Genomic DNA, 19,020 nt, shown 5'->3' on the forward strand with positions numbered 1-19,020 from the left:
TGTGTATTGGGATATTTTTGTCTTAAAATATTTAAGCCTGATCTTTTTAGGGCAAAGTCAGATTTATCAGGTTAAAATTACAAGAAAGGAAAGGAGGAAAAAATAAAAGGCAGAAAAGGAGATAGGAAATGAATGAAACGGATGAGTAAAAGGTGTGAAAAGAAAGCAGAGACCATGTAAAAGAGAAGGAAGGACAGAGAAATCATGAACACGAAGAAAGAAAAAGAAAACCCTCGCCTCAGTTTAGTTTTATCAATATGTGACCAAATTACAGTCAGAGTGCTTCATACTGTAAAGAAAAGAATGATACTGAGAAAGGCTTGAAGAAACAGAAGAAGAAAACGAGGGTCAATGTTTGAGGAGGAAGAAGAGTGAGAGATGAAGCTCTGAAGTTGAAGTCCAGACTGATCAGGTCACGTTTTATTCTTTGTTCTTAATTATTTGTATTTGAAATAATTAATGATAATCATATTGTATATGATTAGGTTAAAGCATGTCTGACATTTTATTCTTCATCAAAGCGCTGCTGTAGCGCTCCTCTGTCGCCAGGTGGTGCCCTCGGGCTCCTTATACCTCGAGTAGGCTCCGGTGCGCGTCCGCGTGGGACAGCGGGTGCACAGAACGAGCGAGAAAGAGCATCTGACTCCAAACGCGCGCGCGCGCAAGGGAGGATGCAGTCTCGGTTCAGACAACAGACGCGGAGCTAAAAAAGACGAAGAAGAACCGGGAGAACCGAGCCAACCCGCCGACACCGGAACCATCGGGACCAGCAGCGGGCTGGGCAGCAGCCGCCGGGCCAAACCTCCTCCCTGTCGGTGTGACTGTGCTGCAAGCCCCGGAGAGGAGGAGGAAGATGAAGAAAAGCAACCAAAGCAGGCGGGTCAGTGAGAGAGAGAGAGCTCAGGATCGATCAGTGTGATCGCTGATCGTTGACTCCGATCGCTGGTGTTTTCTGTCCGTTTGTTTGCGTCACGTGACGCTGCTTTGTGCTTTATTGAAGCTTCATTTTTGTTTAACCTTTATTTAAACACATCTCTGACACAAACTGAGCTGAGACAGGTGATGTGAGGTGAGGGTGGTGCAGTGATGCCTCCACCCTGCTCGGAGCTGCAGCTTCGTTCAGGAAGTTTCTCCTTTTTTTGTTCACAAAGAAAATCTGCGGTTTCAACACCATCGATGACGTCACGATGCCGCCATAGCTATGGCTCTTTCTTTTATTTATGTAGTTATTTTTCTTCTCGCTATTTTTGTTTTCATTTCCTTTCTATTTATGAAGACAATCATTACATGTTTACATCTTTGCCTTGTTTTTATCGTAATTCCTACCTGTGTGCATTTCTCTTATTTGCCAGTATTAGGAATCTGTCAGTATAATTTTATGTGATTGTTTCACACACGTGTTTGAGATTCTTCCCAGTTTAAACGTCTGATGAAAACTGTGTGTAGATCAGGTTCATTCTGCCTCTAATGACCTGTTTGGTATACAGTTTTAGAAAGCTGCAGTGCTCCCATTTTTTCTTTACCTCAGATTTCTTTTTTGTCTCTCGGCCGTTTCGCGTCACCTCTACATTGTTTACTGTTTTTGTTTCCCACCGAGGTCATTTCCTGTTTTTCTGACATAATTTTGTGTCTTCAAATATTACTTGTTTTATATGTCATGTTTATATCTCTCTGGGTAGTTTAATGCCTGGTTTAGTCTCTCTCAGGCCGTTTGCCTGTTTGTGTCTTTGAGCTTGATCCTCTCTGTTGTCTTTATTCTTTGTGGGTCAAATGTTTTCTGTCCTACTCTCATTTGCTTATTGCCTTGCCTCTGTGGGTCTTCCCATCTTTCTTAGATTCTTTTGTTCCTCTTGCATTTTATCTTCATCGGTCTCCGTTGGTCTTTGTGTTTCTCTGAATCCTCCTGTTATCGTTGTGTTGTAGGGTGTTCAGGACTCCGGTCCGCTGCCCGTCCAGCAGCCGGAGAAGGTGGGCTGGATCCGGAAGTTCTGCGGTCGAGGGATTTTCAGGGAGCTGTGGAGGAGTCGGTACATGGTGCTGAGAGGAGACCATCTCTACATCTCAGACAAGGAGGTGAGAACACCAATCAGAGAAACTGGACAGACCCCCTATGGGCTGCTGGTTCCAGTCTGCTGGACAGGCCAGGGAGGACTGTGGGTAGGCTGTGCCAGACGACAGGTTTACCGGGTGCAGCTAATCCGTAGCTCACATCTCTGATCTAGTTTGATATTTTCTCTGTGGTGTGTTGTTCAGATAAAAAGAGCTCAACAGTTAAACAGAGATTGTAGATGCATCATTTACAGATGTTTGCAAGGAGAAACAGGCAGAAGCTGTGAGATGGTCCTAAAGCAGAGTGTTTCTTATTTAAAAGTCATTTTCAGAATTGTAAAACCTTATTGTGGATGTAAGAGCCAAATTATGTGGACAATTTGCATCCAACTCATTGTGTAACATTTTATTTGGTGGTATTTGATGGTTTGGGCCCCAGGAAGACTAGCAACCACTGTTGTGGAAGCTAATGGGGTTCCTTATTAATAAACAAATAAACAATGCAGTAAAAAGACAAAGAAATGTCATGTGAAACAGAGGAAATGGGGATTAATCCAAAGGAAGATGTAAATGTTTGTGGGTTAACGCGTTTGAGGCCGGACCTTGGATTTTCATCAAGTGAGAGGATCTCGGCAGTCCCGCTCTGTTTATTTTCAGCTCTGATGACGCTGAGTCATTTCTAAACAACGGCAAGTCACACAGAGTGATCATGTGACCTCTGATGTCATGTTCTGATTTCAGAAATATGTCCTGAGTGAAGAAGAGACAGACATGATGTTTGTGAACAAACAAGACCTCATCCCACAGAGTGGTTTCATGGCAGCGAGTGCTGTTTTTAATCCTGCCGGCTACACACAGCTGGCAAGGGTCATTTCCAGCTGGGAGGGGTTTCAGGGGCTTCCTGAGGGTATCATCATCTCTGATGTTTCGCCAGAACTCCCTCAAAAGCTGTTTAGGGTTCAAGCAGTAGAAGTGAGCCGCTTTCTCTGAGAGTAGCTCGGCTCTCCTGTAGAGATCAGGTGAAGAGCTCAGTCATTTAAGACTGACTCACTGTACCACTGCTGCTCCTCCACATAGAAAGGAGCCAGTGGAGGACACCTCCCAGGTCAGGTGTTATGGGGCAGATCACAGACACGCTGCAGATATTTCTGTATGGCCCTCAGCTGTCCTGGGAATGCCTCAAGGAGACTGGGAGAGGAAGGTCTGGAAGTCTCTGTCTAAAGTGCTGCCCCCAACAACCAAATAACAGGTAAAAGATGGACATCCCTTATTTTCTCTGTGGTATATGTCCGTATATTCCCTGAACGCAGTGTGGAGGCAGGTGTAAATGTGGCTGCAGCAGGTGTGTTTGGACTAAGAAGTGTTCGCACTGGCCTTATGTAAGCGTCTATTACGCAAGAGCACAGCAAAGATCGTGGACGCTGAGTCAGACTTTGTTCTTGCCAAAACTCTGAGTTTAACTCTCAGGAAGAGGAGGAGGACGATGTCTGTCAGCTCGTGGACACATCAGGACACAGGAAATGCCTCGCAACTGGCTTTGAGCTTCTCTATTTCACAGATAGAAACAAAAAGAAATACAGTAAAGGGAAAAGATGCCTGAGGTCATCAGGATCACACACAAACCTGCCACTCAAAATCCATTCACTCAGTAAAACCAGAGCTCCACCTTCTTATGTACAGTAACCTTGCAGCAGTCATATTATTGGTAATGTAATGTCATCAAAACACTCCAAAAGGCTCCAACAACACAAACACGATCCAGGGTCCAGTTCAGGTGAAGGCTAGCAGACAGCTAACAGCTACAGCCTTCTGTGTCACCATCCACCTGTCAGTCACAGAGGTCACGCCCCCAATAATGCAAACTTTGATGCACGTGAGCCACAGAAGAATGCAAAGAATGCAACACGGTGAGTTATAAACAGGTGTTATGAAGGAATGAGGAAACGTCAAAGGTGCACTCACGTTTCTTAAAAGTACAAAAAATCAGCTGATTCATGGATTTGTGATGTTTTCATCAGGCTGTCGCCTTTATCCCCATCAAAGTCTCTCAGAAAACATTTTTTATATTTTTGCTTGTATTATTAACTGCATCTATCAAACAAGTCAGTTTTTAAAGAACGCAGCTACACCAAGACTACAGTTAACATTTCATTTCACAGTATTACATGAATCCGAAAAGAAGTCAGAGATGACATTCGCTCCCTTTCTTAGTAAAAATTCTGGAAAAGATGGTGGCTGCACAGGTTTATAGACATCTCAGTGGAAATAACTTGTACGAACAGTTTCAGTCTGGCTTCTGTTCATGTCACAGTACAGAAACAGCCCTAGTAAAAATCACCAATGATCTTCTGCTTGCAGCTGACTCTGGACTCATTCTCCTTGACCTTACAGCAGCTTTTGACACTATCTCCCACTGCATCTTTCTTCACAGATTAGTATCTATTGGCATCAATGGTACAGTACTCTCCTGGTTTACCTCGTATCTCTCTGGCCGCTCACAGTTTATTCAATTACTCACTCAAAGATCAGGATCTACTCCAGTTAATTCTGGTGTATCCCAAGGCTCTGTCCTGGGTCCTTTACTTTTTATCATCTATCTCCTACCCCTAGGTAATATTTTCAGGAAGCATAACAATCAAGGTCTGGTTTACTCACAACTTTCTTAAACTTAATGGCAATAAAACAGAATTCATTTTAATAGGCACCAGATCAAAACTGACTAAAGTCCCAACCTTTCATTATCCATTGATAACTCTGATGTCACACCCTGCCCTCAGGTTAAGAGTCCATATTTATCCGATCTTCTCCATACATACTCACCCCCTCGTACACTCCGCTCTTCTTCCTGCTTCCCTTCTGTCTGTTCCACCTGCTCGCCTGACTACTATGGGACTCAGAGCCTTTAGTTCGGATGCACTTCCACCAGATCTCCATACCACAAACTCTCTCACCACTTTTAAATCACGTCTCAAAACCATCTATTCAGAATTGCATACACCTGATCTGTCTTAGTCCATTTTTACCTTGGTCAGCCTTAATACTTTTGTGCTTGTGGGGTTTTTTTTAACCTTAGGAGCTTGGAAAGAAAAGCGTCTGGACTTCTTTAAGTTGATTGAAGAAGTTTCAGCTCTCATCCAAAGAGTGTCGTCTACATACCTGTACCAGTGGCTGGGTACTCTCCCTTTAAAAGAGCCAAGAGCCTTCCTTTCCACTTTCTCCATGTAAAGGTTGGCTACAATAGGTGACACGGGGGAGCCCATGGCACAGCCATGTTTTTGTCCATAGAAACCCTCATTATATTTGAAATATGTAGTGGTAAGGCAGAGGTCGAACAGTGTGCAAATCTGATCGGGGGGTGAAGTTGGTCCTGTCTTCCAAGGAGCTGTGATATATAAGGCGGTCAATGATTTTGTCCTTTTCAAGGTTTTGAAGCCAAGCTATAACTTTCTTTTTGTAGCTGCTTGTGGGTCTTGCTTTAAGGCTTCGTTGGTATTGTTGTCACTGAGGAGAGTAGTGATCTTTGTGTGGTAATCTGTAGTGTTTAGGATCACGGTGCATCTTCCCTTATCAGCTGGTAATATAGTGATGTTGTGGTTTTTGCTCAGGGAAGCGACGGCCTTCTTTTCTTGTATTGTGAGGTTAGACGGAGGGACTTTGGCACTGGAGAGGGTGGCTAAGACTTTCATCCTGATTTGCCTGCTTCTGTTGGCAACCTCAACACTGAAGTTTACCGGAAGCCCACACACACGGACCAGTACCTCCTCTTTGACTCCCATCACCCTCTGGAGCACAAACTTGGAGTAATCAGGACCCTACACCACCGGGCAGAACATGTTCCCTCTAAGCCTGAAGGGAAAAAGAAGGAACACACACATGTAAAGGAAGCACTCAAAACGTGCGGCTATCCTAAATGGGCGTTCTTAAAGTCAGCAAAGAGGCACAGAAAAGAAGACCAGACACCAGCGAGGGAGGATAAGAAGGACAGACGCAACAACATTGTCATCCCCTATGTAGCCGGTGTATCAGAGACACTCAGGAGAGTTTTCTCCAAGCATGACATCCCGGTGCATTTCAGACCCAGCAACACGCTCAGAGACAAACTGGTTCACCCGAAAGACAAAACGCCAAAACACAAACTTAACAATGTGGTGTTTGCTGTACAGTGCAGCGAGGAATGCTCAGACCTCTACATTGGAGAGACCAAACAGCCACTTCACAAGCGCATGGCACAACACAGAAGAGCCACCTCCACAGGACAAGACTCAGCTGTTCATCTGCATCTAAAGGTCAAAGGTCACTCTTTCGAGGATGTTCACATGTTGGACAGAGGACAGATGGTTTGAAAGAGGAGTGAAAGAAGCATCTATGTCCACTGTGAGCGACCATCTTTGAACAGAGGCGGGGTTTACGACACCAACTCTCTGCCATCTATAATCCAGTTTTGAGATCCTTCCCAGACGCCTTAACGCCCACTCACATCCTGGGCCATCTGACCTCAGGAAATCACATGATAGGGTTGGGCCAGGGTTTCACAATGAGCTCACCCGAAACCCTGGCTGATTGTAACCCACACCCGTTTTCACACCTCGGCTCATGTGATTAGGTAGAGGATCATCAGGGGTCCTTTTGTCCTTCTGTGGGGGGAAACTCCCACTGGGTTTAAATGTGGGACTCCCCACCATGTGACCTTAGAACTGAAGAAGCTTCTCGGATGAGAGGTGAAACGTCTTCAAGCAACTTAAAGAAGTCCAGACGCTTTTCTTTCCAAGCTCCTTAGACTACGATGACCTGGATGACTGAGAACCTTCACAGACATTTTTTTAACCGTATGTCTAAATTTTATTTTGCCATGTTTATTATATTTTATTGCTGCTATTGTTCTTGGGTTATTGTAAGGTGACCTTGAGGGTCTGAAAGGCGCCTATAAATAAAATGTATTATTATTATTAACGTCAATTTTACTTTAACACAAGCATGAAAAGATTATGTCTATTGATCAAATCTCAAAACCTTTTTTAATGCAAGTTTTATATGGATTGTTTTGAATTCAGTGATAAGATAAGAAGAACTTTGTTTATCCCGTTGGAAATTCTTTTGTCAGAGCCATGCTCAGTGCAGCAAGAGAAAGAGAGGAACAGAGGAATAAAGATGTACAATAAGAATTGTAGGATACAGTAGGATAGTGCAAATATAATATCAAAATAACTCAAAGTAACAATATGAATATATCAGGTAAAATAAAATAACATAACTATCAGTGCAGGTGATAAAAAACGTGGCGTAGTATTGTGTAATGAATAAAAAGAGAGTAGCAGTGTGTGATGGGGGATGAAACAAACATTCAGTAACATACAGATAAGTACGAGATTTATTCTGCTGTGAGCAGCAGAGTAATGACTCACGTTAACCCAGAGAGAGAGTGTGTGTGCTTGTGACTTGTTCCATCATTACTCGTCATATTTCATCTTGTTCCTGTTCTTCAGCAGTACGCTAACCCAGAACTTTTTAACGTACATGCCTGAGGGAGGACTCGCTGTGTGTGTGTTTCTGCTCTGTGACAACCATTTTTACTGTTTAACTGTCATTGTTGGGAGTGTTTTGGTTTGTGAGGACATTTCTGTTTTTGGACACACATTATTTTGTTTACACTGATTCTTGTGGACCGTTCAGAAACAGTGTTGGAATTAATCTTTCAATCTATGCTTTTAGTCTGATAGTGATTTCAGCATGAGTTCCTGCCCCAAGTGGTGGAGTTTAAGTATGACGGGGTCTTGTTCACGAGTGACGGGAGAAGGGAGCGGGAGATCAACAGACGGATTGGTGCAGCGGCTGCAGTGATGCGGACGCTGTACCGGTCTGTTGTGGTGAAGAGAGAGCTGAGTGTAAGACCAAAGCTCTCGATTTACCGGTCGATCTACGTCCCTGTCCTCACCTATGGCCACGAGCTGTGGGTAGTGACCAAAAGAACAAGATCGCGGATACAAGCGGTGGAAATGAGCTTCCTCCAAAGGGTGGCTGGCCTCTCCCTTAGAGATCGGGTGAGAAGTTCGGCCATTCGGGAGAGGCTCAGAGTAGAGCCGCTGCTCCTCCACATCAAAAAGAGCCAGCTGAGGTAGTTCGGGCATCTGACCAGGATGCCTCCTGGGCGAGGTTTTCCGGGCATGTCCCACCAGGAGGCCCCGGGGCAGACCCAGGACACGCTGGAGAGATTATATCTCTCGGCTGGCTGGGGAACCCCTTGGTGTTCCCCCGGATAAACTGGAGGAGGTAAAACGGTCAGATGGCCCTTTAATCTCAGGTGTGTTCACAGATCTCAGACAGCAGCTGCTCAGTGTGTTCAGCCAGCTGTTAACAAGCAGTGTGACACACACACACTCCTTTGTCACTGCATCTGTGCTAGCGTGTATGCAGAGCGTTATTAGAGACACACAGAATTCATTCATCTCTAATCTCAGATTATTTTAACTTGCATGCTTCCTCTAAACCAGGGGTGTCCAACTCCAGGCCTCGAGGGCCGGTGTCCTGCAGGTTTTACATGTGTCCTTGATCCAACACAGCTGATTTAAATGGCTAAATGACCTCCTCAACATGTCTTGAAGTTCTCCAGAGGCCTGGCAATGAACTTATCATGTGGTTCAGGTGTGCTGACCCAGGGGACACGGCCCTCGAGGCCTGGAGTTGGACACCCCTGCTGTAAGCTGTCCTGTACACTTATGTTCTTCCATCATGAACCTGCAGAACTGATCGCTGTTATTTGTAAACCATGCTGATGCAGGTGTGTTTTTGTGTTTCAGGTGAAAGATGAACGTAAGGCTCAGGAAGTGTTCGACCTGGCTGATTACGAGCGCTCCGAGGAGCTGAGGAAGGCCAAGAGCCGCAGCAAGAAGAACCACAGCCGCTTCACGGTGCTGCGCTGCAAGCAGCCGGGAAACACCGTGAGTCCACCTGTCCGGCTGTTTACCTGTCGTCTTGAGTGTAACTAACAGAATTACAGAATATGTGTGTCAGTGTTTTTGTCTCGCGCCTCAAGTTTCTGGTTTCATGGAGCATCTGATCCAAAAGTGAAACCTCTGTCCGCGCCCATCTTTTCGTGTCTTGGTGTTCGGAGATTATGCTGTCCTGCTTGACCTCGATGGTGGAGTTCCTCCTACATGTGCCTCAGGATTGGTGGATAAGATTTGAGATGTCCTGCCCCATCTGTGTTCTGCGATTGGCTGAGCTGCATGCTTTTTGTTCCTATTCTGAACAGGTTTAATCTGCAGAATCCAATTAGACTGCCAGAGGATGAGTCAGAGCGGAATAATCCCAGAAACTACTGCAGTTTGTCACGCTCTGCTCTTTCTACTTCTACGATTTGACCTTCAGCTTTAATTTAATAAAACAAGAATCTACATTCTGATTGTATAGAGTCAGGATCAGGGTCATTACCTCAGAGGGTTAAATAAACTTTGTGTGTAAATTTGTGTTGGGCCGCAACAAACACTCTATAAAATTTCTAGATGTGAAAAAATTGATGTTTGAGTTCATTTAGAGATCCTACAACTGGAGGTAGAGTAGATGTATTTGGCTAAGGATGATGAAGACGAAGCTGCCAGGCAGGAGCAAAAGAGCAAGGCCTTAAAGAAGATTCATGGATGTAGTGAAGGAGGACATGCAGAGGATGGTGTGACAGAGGAGGATGCTGGGATAGGAGGAGACTAATGCTGGGCTCACACTGTGCAATTTTTGGCCCATTTTGAGCCGAGTTTTGAGTCGTGCGACCGTTTTGGCGATCGGCCCGATTTTGGCCTTCATTGTGCGTCGTGCATTGTGTAGTATGCGTGGGGTAACGAGAAGCGATTAACACCTCACGACCAGCTCCCGATCATCAGTCGCTTGGTCGCGAGGATTTCAAACCGGTTTGAAATCCTCGCGACCGTCGTGAGGGTGTCACCGCAGTTTCTCACACTGCGCACATGCAAACACAAATGGCAGTGAAAAAGACGGCGCAGCACGGCTGTGCAGCGTGTGATCTGGACACAAGCGATGGAGGTACAACTTGTAGAACTGTGGCAAGCTCATCCGAGCCTTTTCCATGTAGCCTCACAAAATTATCACGACCACAACAACCGTGAAAATAGTTGGATTTACATGCTGCTCAATCACAGCTGCCTGGTCAATGTTTTTCATTAGCAATTTAGCAAAGTTGATGGTGGTGGTGTGTCTGTGTGAGTGAAAGACAGAGAGGAAGAGCGAGCGACCGAATTTCTGTTATAACCTTAATTTTATGGACGCACAGTGTGAGCACTCGGGTCGCATCAGAGCATCGGGCCGTATAGTGTGAGACCTGCATCGTGACCTATGAACTTCTAACCCCTGCGAGTCAATCGTACAGTTTGAGCAAGAGCTGAATCGCGCGACTGAAAAAATCGCACAGTGTCTGCCCAGCATAAGGTAGATCATCCATCGTGGCGCCCACTAAAGCATGGGGTGTCCAGCTCCAGGCCTCGAGTGCCGGTGTCCAGCAGGTTTTAGATCTCACCCCTGAATCAAATGATTACCGGGTAGTTTATTACCAGGCTTGTGGAGAACTTCAAGACATGTTGAGAAGGTCATTTAGCTATTTTAATCAGCTGTGATGGATCAAGGACACATCTAAAACCTGCAGGACACCGGCTCTCGAGGCCTGGAGTTGGACACCTGTGCCCTAAAGAGAGCAGCTGAAACTCATAGAACAACACATAACCTTAAAACTTAAAAGAATGTAAGTACTTCTCAGAGTATGTGTGCTTCTCTAATGGCTTTCTGTAAATGTATCATTTACTTGCTACAACATGGCAAGTTCCAACGTATGGTGGGAGCTATCTGGTGAAGCTAATGTGCCTTAAAGAAAACTCAAATAAAAAGTAAAAAACCCAATAAAATATGGATGTTTCATCAGCTGCAAGACTCAAAAACTGACATTTAAGTTCTTGCACCATTTCAGGGGTAAACTATGTATTTCATATGACATCAGATTGGTAAGAATATTCTTTTTGCAGGCTCCAAACCTCGTGTTTCTGGCTGTGAGCCCTGAGGAGAAAGAATCATGGGTAAACGCCCTCAGCATCGCCATCATCAAAGCGAAGAACAGAGTTTTGGATGAGGTGCGGGCTGCTTTTTTCATGGATTCAAATGTTTTAATAACACCTCGGCCACCTTTTTTAACAGGGTGTTAACTCAGTTTGTCTGCGTACAGGTGACCATTGAGGAGGACAGCACGCTGGTTCATCCCACCAGAGATCGAGCAAAGATCCCTTATGGTCGCCGGCTGCCGACCAAAGGACATCTCATGGCCGTGGTACTGGGAGCCTTTTTTCCATCTGTCTTGTGGTCTGAATGTTAAGATAATGTTATTGCTATTAAAGTCATGTTCTCACTGCAGGCATCCACCTCTTCCCATGGCATGCTGACACTCGACCTGGTGGCCGAAGAGGATGTTTTTTCACACGACTACGATGGCGACTGGAATAACAGCTTTCGGGTCGACCTGCAGGGGGGCGGGTCTTGTGGACAGATTGGAGTAGGTCGTCAGCGAGCTGGAACAGACGTATCAAAGCTGCGGATGACATCCAAGGAGCCCAAAGTGAAGACTAGCAGTCTGCCCAGGGGCAGTGAGCGGTCCTGGGGAAAGCATCTGGAGGCCTCCAAGGTCCACAAGTCTCCACAAATAGAGGTGGGCCCTTCAGATCCACATTAACCTTTTTTTACTTCTGGAAGCATGTGGCTCCAAGTTTTTATTGAATATCTTTGCTAAAATGAGCACTAAATCGCGACACCTACCTGAATAGAATGTTACCTTTCAGGTTCTCCAGGCTCAGTATCGAACGCCACAGCCAGGGAAGAGGTTCAGTATGCAGGGCCGGAGTCGCTGTGCCTCCATGGATGAAGTCCTCTCATCCAGGTATGACCTGGTAATAAACAAAGTTAGGGAGTAAACAGACGCAGAGTTCAGGCTTTCTTCTGCAGAGTATCAGGCTGTCAGGTATTCAGGATACTCAGGAGACGTAGAGTCCATGGTTAAAGTCAGTGTCTGGCCTGCTGGACTCACTACTGCTCAAGTCTGACTGAACCAGTGAAACCCATTTCAGTGTCTTTGACCTTTATGTCTTGAAATTTTGAAACATCACCTTCTCCACTCTTCTGTCACCCTAACCCTCTTCCTTTTCTCTAGACCAGTAATGATTCGCTCAGAGTTCTGCTCTGCTGTTAGGCGATGTCCAGCTGAAGTGGAAGCGGGAGTCGAGGCCTCGGCCCAGCCTTTGGGTCAGATCCAGAGCCTTATTGCCCAGAGGATGCAGCGAGCTCAGGAATTGCTGGAGGAGATGAGACTGCAGGTTTGACTGCTTCATTCATAAATGTATAGATTCGTTTACTGATCATTTTCATGATGTCAACTGGCTTAGGTGGCAATTATTTTTTATAAGATAAATGACAATACTTGTGCTTTGGATTGACACTTTTAGGTCCACCAGGTGGAAGTTCTATTAATCAGACCACAACAAAACCTGAACTATAGCACTGACATTAGTTCACTTTGTCACAGCCGATTGGATTTGCTGCCGGTAGTGGACGTTTGTGGATGTGCAGGATAAGCCATGTAAACAATAAACTTCGCTACCCCTGCAATCAGGCACCACAAATGCCTGACATACCTGTCATCACAAGACTGCTCCAGTTGAGTGAATAACTGGAGCTGGCGGGGCCGTCAGCGTTGGACGACCCCGTGTCACCGCTGAATGCATCGCAGATGCTACATTCTGCTAAAGGTCATGAACACATCCCAACACACTGCCCCAATAGGTTATTAAAGCCTGGCCAATCTGTCCCCAGAATTAAGGGGTGCACAGGATAACTGCAGCCTTTATTGTACAATCAAAACTGCTCCCAACGATCATAGATGTTTACATCTGCGCTGTAACTGCAATCATTTAATCAACCAATTCGCACTACAACCTGGTTTGCCTCTTATCTGTAGTTAATTTAATTTAATTTAATAACTGTACAGCACACTGTTTATAGTAACCATTGTCCTTGATGTAAATATGTAAGAAGACATTGTGTGTTTCTGTGTCCTGTGTACTGTTTGTATGTGTGTCTTTCTGGCTGCTGTTACAACCAAATTTCCCCTTGTGGGACAATTAAAGGATTAAAGGATTATTCTATTCACTGACCTTGCATTTAATTTGCAGTGGCACTATGGGATATTATGTATGTCCTCATACATACACACTTAACCTCCACACACTCAGCCTCCAGCAATGCCCCGGATCGAACCACGGTCTGCAGCCTGTGTCCACTAAGGCTGGCCTTGGTACCTTATCCGTACACTGTATGTCCCTCTCAGACCAAGGGAGGGTGTTGGAGGGCCTGGACACATAACACCCTGCCCACCAACACCACATATCTCTCTGACCTGGTTCAGATCACCATCCCATCTCGGTGTCTCAGATCTTCTTCTTCTCTTTCTCTCTCTGTCCCCTCCCCGTCTTGCCACCATGGGGAGCAGGGCTTTCAGCTGCTCCACGACTCTGGATTCCCTTCCTCCTGATTTAAGAAATATCTCTTCCTTTTCTCTCTTTAAGTCCCAACTCAAAACTCGTTCAAAATAGCTTATCCCATTATTATTATTATTACATACCGCTCTGTCATCCAGCCCCAGGATTGTCCTTAAAAGGGGAGGCATGATTACATGATGAGGTCAGGTGTGTGCGTCAGCCTCCCTGACACCACCCTTCCTCTGTGGCTGAGCTACAAACCACGCTACGCCACAAACAGAATGAACTCTTTGGGATTTCCTTACCTGGATGATTGAGCATACATCAAGTTAGCTTATGGTTATTTTGCAAGCACTAGCAGGACAAATTCTCTTCCTCCGCCCTGTACCCTGTTTCATCTCCATCAAAGATGAGCCCAACCACGGTGGTGTCGTCTGCTGCCAACAGGCTCTGCTGGTCTTTGTAGTTGGTGAGAGCTTGGTTACCTCTTCACACCTGGCAGGGGTTGTTATCAGTGAGGAAGCCCTCTACGCTTCTCCTGTAGGCCTCCTTGTCCTGTTTGATGTCTGTCCTCTGGTAGCGCTGTAAAGAGAACTGTCCCTCAGCCTGAAGGCTGAGTTCTGATCAGAGCCGGGCCTTCAGATTTCGTGCCTTATTAAAGTCCCCAGCAACAATATGGATGCCCTCCGGGTGCTCTCTTTGCTGTTTAGGTGTTGTTGGAGGTGGTTGAGTGGCGAGCTAACGTCAGCATTGCGGGGGGCAGCTGTAAACAATGGTAACTATGACTCTCCGCCCTTTCCCTTACAGGAGTCTTTGTTGTGGTCCCGATGGTGTAGGCTCTGGCCCGATAACTCCACTGAGGCATTAAGGATTTTTGGATGGTGTCAGCACTCAGTTACAATCTGTAGACGACACGGTTGTAGTAAATCTCTGATTGTAGCTGTTTCGTTTGCAAGGGATCTGGCGTTGGTGTTGAAGATGGACAGAAGCGGGGTTTGTAGTGTTGTTTTCACAGCTGGACCTGATAGCCAACTCTGCTTCTCCACTTTTGTTTCCTCTCCTTGCGCTGTCTGCAACGCTTGGCGCTCCCAACAATAACCCACGGAGCCCTGATGGTCTTGAAACTCAGGTGGAATAATGTCAGTCCAATCCAATGTAAAGGTTCAGGCTGACGCCGATGTCGATTAGTTCCCGACAGCTGAAAGTAATCAGTGCATTGCAGGAAGAAAAAGAGAAATAAACAACACAAAAAGGGTACACAGTAGCTGGGAGCACTGTGCCCCTATACATCAGCACGTGCTGCCATCTTATATGGGTAATGTTGTTTCTGACAGGAGCTGCAGAAGACCAAAGCAGAGCGAGAACGAGAGGGCAGTTCACCTTATCTGAAGGGCATCAACTCTCCTCGACTCCATCACCTCAGGGGCTCAGAGTCACCTCACTCCAGGTCAGTTTTAGCACCTTAATTAATAATTGACATTACTGATTAGTTCACATCAATATTTGTGCTTTGATTTGCAAAGCAGATATATAAAATGTAGATTGCATATCCCAAAATCAAATTCCAAAAAGACTTTTCCCATGATCTGTCTGTTACAGTATGTTTGATGCAGTACCAAACATATTTGTGTTTGTGGTACTGCAGTTTGTAAAGAAGAAAACACAAAGTTCTCAAATGGTTGGAAAGATTAATTTAATACTGATTGTTGAACTTAAAATCAGATTTTTGTCGCCATCTTTAGCAGGTCATCGGGATCTCCGAGGAGCCGGAGCAGCGACTCTCCTCGCCTCAGAGGAAGAGAATCTCCTCGGTCCAAAGCCAAGAAGAATCGGTCCAAAGGAACTGACTCACCTCACTCCAGAGGATCCCATGCAGCCGCTGCTAAAGTCAGCGACTCTCCCAGGCTGAGTGGCTCTCCTCGGTCAAAGAGCACCGATGCAGCTCGATCTCCAAAACTCAAAGGACCATCCGCTGCCTCTCCCAACAAGCAAGGCAGCTCTCCAATACAGAAGCCATCCGACTCGCCTCTGAGCGTCGGACGATCTGACTTCTCTCAGGTTAAAGGATATGGTTCGCCACGAGGCAGTGAGACCGACTCTCCTCATCTAGGGAGCAATGAGGAGTCTCCTCTTCAGAGCCAGAACTCCCCGACCCTGTCCAGATCCTTCGAGTCCTCACAACCAAGAACCCTTGACAGCCACCACCCCTCCCCACTTCCACCAGCCACCCAGCTGTCTGAGGATAACTCGGAGGTGGAGCAGAGGCGTGCCGAGGCTGAGCGGCTCCTGGAAGAGGCTGTGTCCTCGTGGAAGGAGGCGCAGGAGGTCCTGCAGGAGGTGAAGGAGCTCCAGAGCCAGACGCTGCGGCGGCAGCGTAGGAGGACCTATGAGAAGATGGCATCGGCAGCAGCGGCCGCTGGTATACCTGCACCGAGCGGCGCGGCAGAAGAAATGGACACGCTCATCTCGCCGACATCACCAGAGGACAAGGAAGATTCAGAGACACCTGAACGAGGAGTTTGAGTGTTCAGCAGTGACTTCTCGATGGAAGTAGCAGCGTTTCTTCAGCACGCAAACAGAAGCCTGCTTCAAATTCTGTCTCCATGTTTTAATCTGCGGACGGTGCACGTGACCACACAGAGCAGGATTGTTTCTGGGAGGGTTAATGGCTTAATCCTCCACAGTGCACTAAACAGGAAGTATGTGTGTGTGTGGCAGATGTTTGACGCACACGTTTGACGGGGACCCTTTCCCCTTCTCTTCCTCCAATGGTGCTGCATGTTTATCTTCTTTCTCCGTCCTCCTGAAGGCAAAAAGATTTTCTGTTTATCTGTTGAACATTTTTGTTTTGTTTTTTTGAAGAAAACCTTTTCAAGATAAGATGTCAGCGTTTGTACATCAAGAAACTTTTTGAATTAGTCACTGAAGCACACTACGAGCACAGAGGGGAGTCTGCTGGAAGTTTCCCCAGACTTTCACTCCGATAAAACATTCATGTATTTACTAATGTCATTGCTAATCTTCAAAGTTGTTGCTCTCTGCTTTCACTGTAGCAGAGATTCCTGTAAACGTCCTTCCAGCTCTTTTTAACCTCACAGGATTTTTGTAATCTGTGGATTTTTCTCAAAAATCAGGGAGTTTAATGTTAAACAAAGACACGAGAAGCAATAATGACACAAAGTCTTTACCTGTTCATGTGTTGCAGTTTACAAAAAAGAACTCAAACTCTGCATTCTGCAAAAAAAGCGGAAATTTAATTTGCACACTTGAAGCCCAGCAGATGCTGGATAGCATCAACCAATAAACAGCTGACATATTTGTTGTACACAGTGAGACATTTGCTTTAATGAAACATACATGTGACATAGAAAAAGGCTCAATAAAGTCTAATAAACAAACAAACAAAAAGTGTGCCAGCACATCCACCAAATATAAGAAATACGAGCCTTTAATCATCTACACAATAAAGTTACTACTTCAGTATATTTACGTTCCTGTTTATCTCTTTAAATATTAGTGTAGATAATTTACTATTAAAGCTCATAAAGAATTTAGGAATATAATGGAGACTTAAAGATACAAAAATTACATGGAAATTATATAAATCAGCAAAACTAGTTAATTGGAAAACAAGTAGGTAAACAAACCAATGAGAAGGATGAATGAATTTGTTGGTAACAAATGAATAAACAGTGGAACAGACACGTTAATCAAAGGTTAAAAGAAAATACAATTAGTAATGTCAGTTTGTGTTGCCTACATAAAAGATTTATTACATTTAGTGTTTTCAAGGCAATTGATTTGTTACCGTTTATTCATCAGGTTAAGTCCTTTGTAGTTTCTGTCCTCCAAATAAACCCATTTGGGTTTGTTGTTAATCATGTTCTGAATACGAATGTGCTGGCAGCTCAGGCATAAACATGCCCAACATGTGATGCATCTGTTAAATGTGTTTCACTGGCAGAAATACCTTTCTGAGATTGTTTTTGTTCAGCTGCACGATAATAATCGCCCGTTTTTACCAGTTTATCAGTGTAGCGCCAGATCATCAAATATTTACAGGAACTTTAATATACAAAGAAATATTCATAATCTGTACTGTAAACTTTGTTGTGTCACTATGTGCTGAATACTCAGAGACTAATTTCACTTCTACAAAGCTCCACATTTATGCATTTATAAACTTTGAAGCAATGAAAACTGTAACGTTAGCTGCAGCCAAACAGTTCAGTCTCCAGTTAAAGTTTAACGTGTCCTGCTCATCTGCAGCATGACTCCTCACACTGCAGATACACACAACAGCCATTTTATTGGTCAGATGGTGTCATTAAAAATGGCATCAACGGCACAAACGCAGTCGGGAGGTCCAGTTCAGGGACTCAAGTTAGTCTCAAATCACGAGACGCTACAGCATTGGAGATTTTTATACCAGACTTTCACTTTAAGGTCCTGTCTCTTTGAACAGCCCCCAAAACCCCTGCAGAGGTGCAGCTCCCAGGGCACAGAGCTTTACCTCATAGTCAAAGGTTTACGTGAAATTCAAACTTGTACTTCCTCTGTAGGTTCTGGTACTGAAAGCTTGACAGCTTGATTTGTGGTTCCTGTTGAACAGATTTTATTTCTCTTGATCTTTTTGCACATTTGAGCACTGAAAGACTACATCACGCCAGAAATCTTTGGACTATGAGAAAAGATTCTGATGTAGTTTGAATGACTGCACCTTGTTCCTTCACGTTTGTTAAATTATGGAATACATTATTTAAATGTTCTTTTTCTGATGTAAATCTGTATGGTAATGTTTTTGAATCATTGTAAACAGCATTGCTTTCGAGGTAAATGGCACCAAACGAACACTGATGATTTTCTTGTGGGGAGCATCCAGGGCTCGTCTTCACATGCAAACTACAAATAAGCTAAACTGGTGGAGGGATGAGAGTGTTCACCAGACTCTGTTCATCTCTTTTGTGTTTACAGACAGCAGGAAGTATCCTGTCAACATGTCAGCTCTTTATGATTTAGGGCTTTTGGACCATTAAAGCTTCCATACTTTTAGGCTGACATCATCATACTGTCCACATTTATTCATAGACATCGCGCTCAGCTCCAGGTGTGTGCGCTTTATGGTCATGAATTTCATAGACAGCTGTGGATTTCATATTTTTAGGTCTTTTTGTATCGAGGGTAGAAACAGCCAAATTCAGAAATATACATATATATTAGGGGTGCAACGATACACAAAATTCACGGTTTGGTTCGATACTTTGGTGTCACAGTTCGATATTCTTTCGATACAAAAAAAAATGTTCATGCCTTTTTAATTTGTCATTTATTAAAATTATAAATATATATTTTAACTCAAAAGTACAGTTTTTAAATTTAATGTTGCTGAAACAAAAAAGTAATAAAAATAAATAAATATATCTCAGGGCTCGCAAAATTTCAAAATCCCTGGTAG

The 19,020-nt window shown here is 44.7% G+C and overlaps 1 protein-coding gene across 2 annotated transcripts; it reads left to right on the forward strand.

Moving 5' to 3' along the window:
* The first annotated feature begins 509 nt into the window (after nt 1–509).
* LOC113014713 (pleckstrin homology domain-containing family O member 1-like) lies at nt 510–16,973 on the forward strand. 2 transcript variants are annotated; one of them, XM_026156419.2, is made up of 10 exons: nt 510–880; nt 1,924–2,073; nt 8,844–8,984; nt 11,070–11,174; nt 11,267–11,368; nt 11,453–11,743; nt 11,874–11,971; nt 12,242–12,404; nt 14,900–15,012; nt 15,308–16,973. In XM_026156419.2, the coding sequence occupies exons 1-10, from the start codon at nt 854–856 to the stop codon at nt 16,086–16,088; spliced, it is 1,971 nt and encodes a 656-aa protein (XP_026012204.1). In that variant the 5' UTR covers nt 510–853; the 3' UTR covers nt 16,089–16,973. The 2 variants fall into 2 exon arrangements, with proteins under 2 accessions (XP_026012204.1, XP_026012205.1); XM_026156420.2 differs by having other exon boundaries at nt 15,311–16,973.
* Nucleotides 16,974–19,020: the final 2,047 nt, after the last annotated feature.

The sequence above is a fragment of the Astatotilapia calliptera genome, chromosome 22 (assembly GCF_964374335.1).
Source record: "Astatotilapia calliptera chromosome 22, fAstCal68.1, whole genome shotgun sequence".
Lineage (NCBI taxonomy): Eukaryota > Metazoa > Chordata > Actinopteri > Cichliformes > Cichlidae > Astatotilapia > Astatotilapia calliptera.